Consider the following 4,064-nt stretch of genomic DNA (forward strand, 5'->3'; position numbering starts at 1 on the left):
TGGCAGTCATTACAGCATCTTGCTTAGGTGTTTATCTAAACGAATCTTAAAGCTTCGAACTGAACTACATTGTACTGCCTCTGCAGGAAGTTTATTCCATTCATTAACTACATGGTTGGCGAAGTTGTTTCTATCGATCAAGACCCTGTTTCGGCCGTGGTCTGCTCTTCAGTTGAATGAAACTGTCAGGTGTTTAAAATAAATAAATAAATAGATAAAGATTAATAAATAAATAAAAACTGTTTACAGGGTACCACCATGATGACAGTATCAAACCATTTCTTTTGTGAATATCCTTCCAGTCAGTCAACCAGAACATGACCGCACTCACCCTTCTACTCCAGTCCCATCGATTATCCCTAGCGAGCTCCCAGGCAGACTGCCGGTCTATCCCTACCGTTTCATTCAACGCCGTCACTTCCCACCGTGGCCGCGTCCCCCAGTCGGTCCCGCATCCACCCACGCGATTAACGATAAACTGGGTTGTCACTCGAAGTCACTTCGGCGATTCCTTCCTCCGGCTCCAGTCGAGTATATTTGTCAGAAGCTCGCGATGGTCTTCTGGCTCTTCAGCTGTGTTTCAGGAGGACGAAGCCCCCGAACTTCGAGCGAAGAGGAACAGCAAACCTTCAAGGGAAACAAGAAGAACAAAGGAAACATGTTCAAGACTCTCTGGAAGCGAGTTCGAGGAAGGAAGTCGACTTCGCCCATCAGCAGTGACTCTTCGACCCTGCACGAGGGCACAGCAGGCCCCCTGGAAGCGCGCCATTACGAAAAGGCCCTGTACGAGAACGAGGCCGCAGCACGAGACTTCGAGACCACCTCCGACTGGAGAACCGTCCGAGTCCTCGGCAAAGGCACTTGGGGGACCGTCACCCTGATGAGGAACGTCAGGACGGAGCGGCTGGTCGCGCGAAAGAACGTCTACGTTGTGTCGACCACCGGGGCCATCGTCACCGCTGAGGAGGTCATCCATAGCCAGATGAGACACAAGAACGTGTCTCGGCTCTTCGCCTGGCAGATCAATGGGAATAGACGTCTCCTTTACGTCAAGTACTGCGCCAGGGGAGACCTCCTCAACGTCATCGGGCTGTACGACCTGAGTGATGGTGAGGCCCAATTTTACTTTAAGCAGTTGATGAGCGGCGTGGAATACCTGCACGGCCGGGGCGTCGCTCATCGGGACCTGAAACCCGCAAACCTCCTCCTCACAGACGACAGGACCCTAAAGATCGGCGACTTCGGGTCCGCAGACATCTTCGTCGTCGATGGGAGAGAGGTTCTTCTGTCGGGTCAGGTCGGGACGTTCACCTATATGGCTCCCGAAGTCATCTATACCCCAGAATCGCGGTACCTCGGACCACCCGTCGATTTGTGGTCTTGTGGGATTGTTCTCTTCAACATGCTGACCATTGGGTGCAGACCATGGTCACGCGCTATCCCTGAGAACGAGGAGTACCAGCAGTGGGTGGAGAAGGACCCGCGGCTCAACGAACTCGCCAAGTGGAAGAGACTGAGCCAGTCTTCGCGGGCTCTCCTGGAAGCCCTCCTGGATCCGGACCCCCTCCAGAGACTATCCGCGTGGCGGAGCCTCCGACAACATTGAATGAGACCTGGAGTTATAGTCTTGCATTAAAGCCATATAAAAATTAGTGAATGAAGTAGAATCACTAACCCTGCAACTTGGGAAGAATTTCCCTCAGTCTCCGACAACATTGAGACCTGGAGTTAGAATCTTGCTTTAAAGCCATATAAAAATTAGTGAATGAAGTAGAATCACTAACCCTGCAACTTGGGAAGAATTTCCCTCAGCTGAATAAAATCGCTTGTCGACAGCCACAGAATGAACATATTTCAAAAACTGAATCTTTAAGACTCTCTACATACAGAGCTCCAACTTGTTCTCAGGGTCTGTGGGACCATTTCTCTTACTCTTCTTAGACGTGTTTGTAAAGCCAGTTGATAACAAATTCGTGACTTCAGTTTATATCGAAGAAAAAAACAAGGAAGATGCCTCAACGCTGAAGGAGAATGTCCCGCCTCTTATAAAAGAAGTGTCATCCGCTCATACGTCAACAGAGCATTCAATCATTGTTCTACTTGGCTTCCTACTCCATCAAGAGCTTCAATGCCTACAGCAAGTCCTAGTGAACAATGGCTTTTACTAACAAGAACGCCCAGTCTATCACGATGCAAAAAATGGACGCATATTTGATATGTCACAACCCCCGCCCTTAGAAGCGAGCCCCAATCCCTATGCATTATAGATCTTTCATGAGTACAGCATACCATACTGATGAAAGAGTCTTGAGGGAAACAGTTGAACGTGGAACCCGTCCCATAGACCCGAGGAGAAGTTAGTGCTCCCTATTTTCTATAAAAACCTCAAAACCTCTAATCTCATCTTAAAAAATAACCCTTTCCGTGTCCAAAACCACCTCAAAAGAAGTAAAGTCGTGTACGAACTTATCTGCCCGCACGAAGACTGTAAGCTTCGTCCTTCTTCCTATATAGGAATGATGACAACTTCTCTTTCCCGACGCGACACCTCGCTTGCCATATACAGAACGGAGCCCCAAACATTTTTTTCAAATCACACACTTTGCCCATTTGTCCAGGGAGATCTTAGTCGACAACACCCGGAGATTCTAAAAAGCCCCTACCATGAATATACATAAATACATATAACAAAGGCATTTTCCCCTTTACACGGGGGGTAGCCAAAAAGAAATAGGCATAGAAACTACTCCCACCCATTCCATTTCTATGCCTTTTTCTTTTTGGCTACCCCTCGTGTAAGGGGGAAGAAGCCTTTGGTATATGTATGTATATTCATGAATATATAAAATGGAATCATTTCACTGGCTCTGGCTACTCTACATGGACACTCGGTCAACACTACATACAACTCCAAAAGGAGAACGGACAAAATATCACAAAGTTCAGCCCCCCGGACATTAGGCCCACACTGCAAGCAACACCAGAAGAACAAGGGACAGAAACCCACTAAGTCTACCCGCGGACAAAATCTCCCCCAAATTTATTGTAACCTCTCCCGATTACTACTTTAGTTTGTATTTAACTTGTAACAGCTTTGTACCAAATATATCTTGTACTTGAAAATGCTCTAAGATGAGCATTTTATTCCGCCTCCCCGATGAGCAGAGATCTTTGATTTGAAAAATTTAGTTTATCAACAAGAAGTTGATTCTAGCCCAAGCTGCGGTCAAATTTAACTCAACACACACACACACACACACACATATATATATATATATATATATATATATATATTGGTGTATTGGTTTAAGTCACTCGGCACTGGTAACGTTCTCGCCGCATAGGTTCGAGTCTTCGGGCGTACCACGTTACAATTTCTGCATGCGCCTATATGGCTTAGAATTAAAGTGCATTGTGGTTGATAAAAATGTATATATAAATATATATATATATATATATATATATATTATATATATATATATGTATATATATATATATATTATATATATTTATATATATATATACATATATATGTATACACACATACATATATATACATACACAATATGCCCACATACACATACATAAATCAAAGGCTTTTTCCCCCTTACAAGGGAGGTATCCAAATAATAACAATAATAATAAATAAATAAATAAACAGAAGCATGAAAACCATTCCTTCCCCACATACTCCACTCACATTCACCCCTCTCCCTCCCTCTTATCTTGGCTTCTACTGGATGACGAGTCATCCCTGCATCTCGCTCACTACCTTGGTTCAGAAGCAGTGTTGCATGACACAGCACATCCACAGCAGTGTCGCATGACACAGCACATCCACAGCAAGGCCGCTTCATTAAATCGGCGACCCCTTCTCTCTGTCCCCTCATGCAGAAATGGAGAAGACGGGGAGAAATCCCTTCAAGCTGCGTCAATTGATTTTTCACACATACTCCCTCACTCCCCATCCCCCACCCACTCCGCCTCATCCATCATAGCATCATCCATACACAACCATTCTCCAGTCACCCCTATCTTCTGTCCTCTCCCGTCCTTCTTCAACA

At 45.5% G+C, this 4,064-nt stretch overlaps 1 protein-coding gene across 1 annotated transcript; it reads left to right on the forward strand.

The window, feature by feature from the left end:
* The first annotated feature begins 553 nt into the window (after positions 1-553).
* Positions 554-1,606, forward strand: LOC143020515 (serine/threonine-protein kinase Chk1-like). The gene has a single exon (XM_076176944.1). The coding sequence runs from the start codon at positions 554-556 to the stop codon at positions 1,604-1,606; it is 1,053 nt and encodes a 350-aa protein (XP_076033059.1).
* The last annotated feature ends 2,458 nt before the right edge of the window (positions 1,607-4,064 follow it).

This window comes from Oratosquilla oratoria, chromosome 40 (assembly GCF_046742065.1).
Source record: "Oratosquilla oratoria isolate Oo_2021 chromosome 40, ASM4674206v1, whole genome shotgun sequence".
Lineage (NCBI taxonomy): Eukaryota > Metazoa > Arthropoda > Malacostraca > Stomatopoda > Squillidae > Oratosquilla > Oratosquilla oratoria.

What these genes read in the sequence shown, in the direction of transcription:
- LOC143020515 (XM_076176944.1), top strand. Translation starts at nt 554, where the DNA reads ATGGTCTTCTGGCTCTTCAGCTGTGTTTCAGGAGGACGAAGCCCCCGA.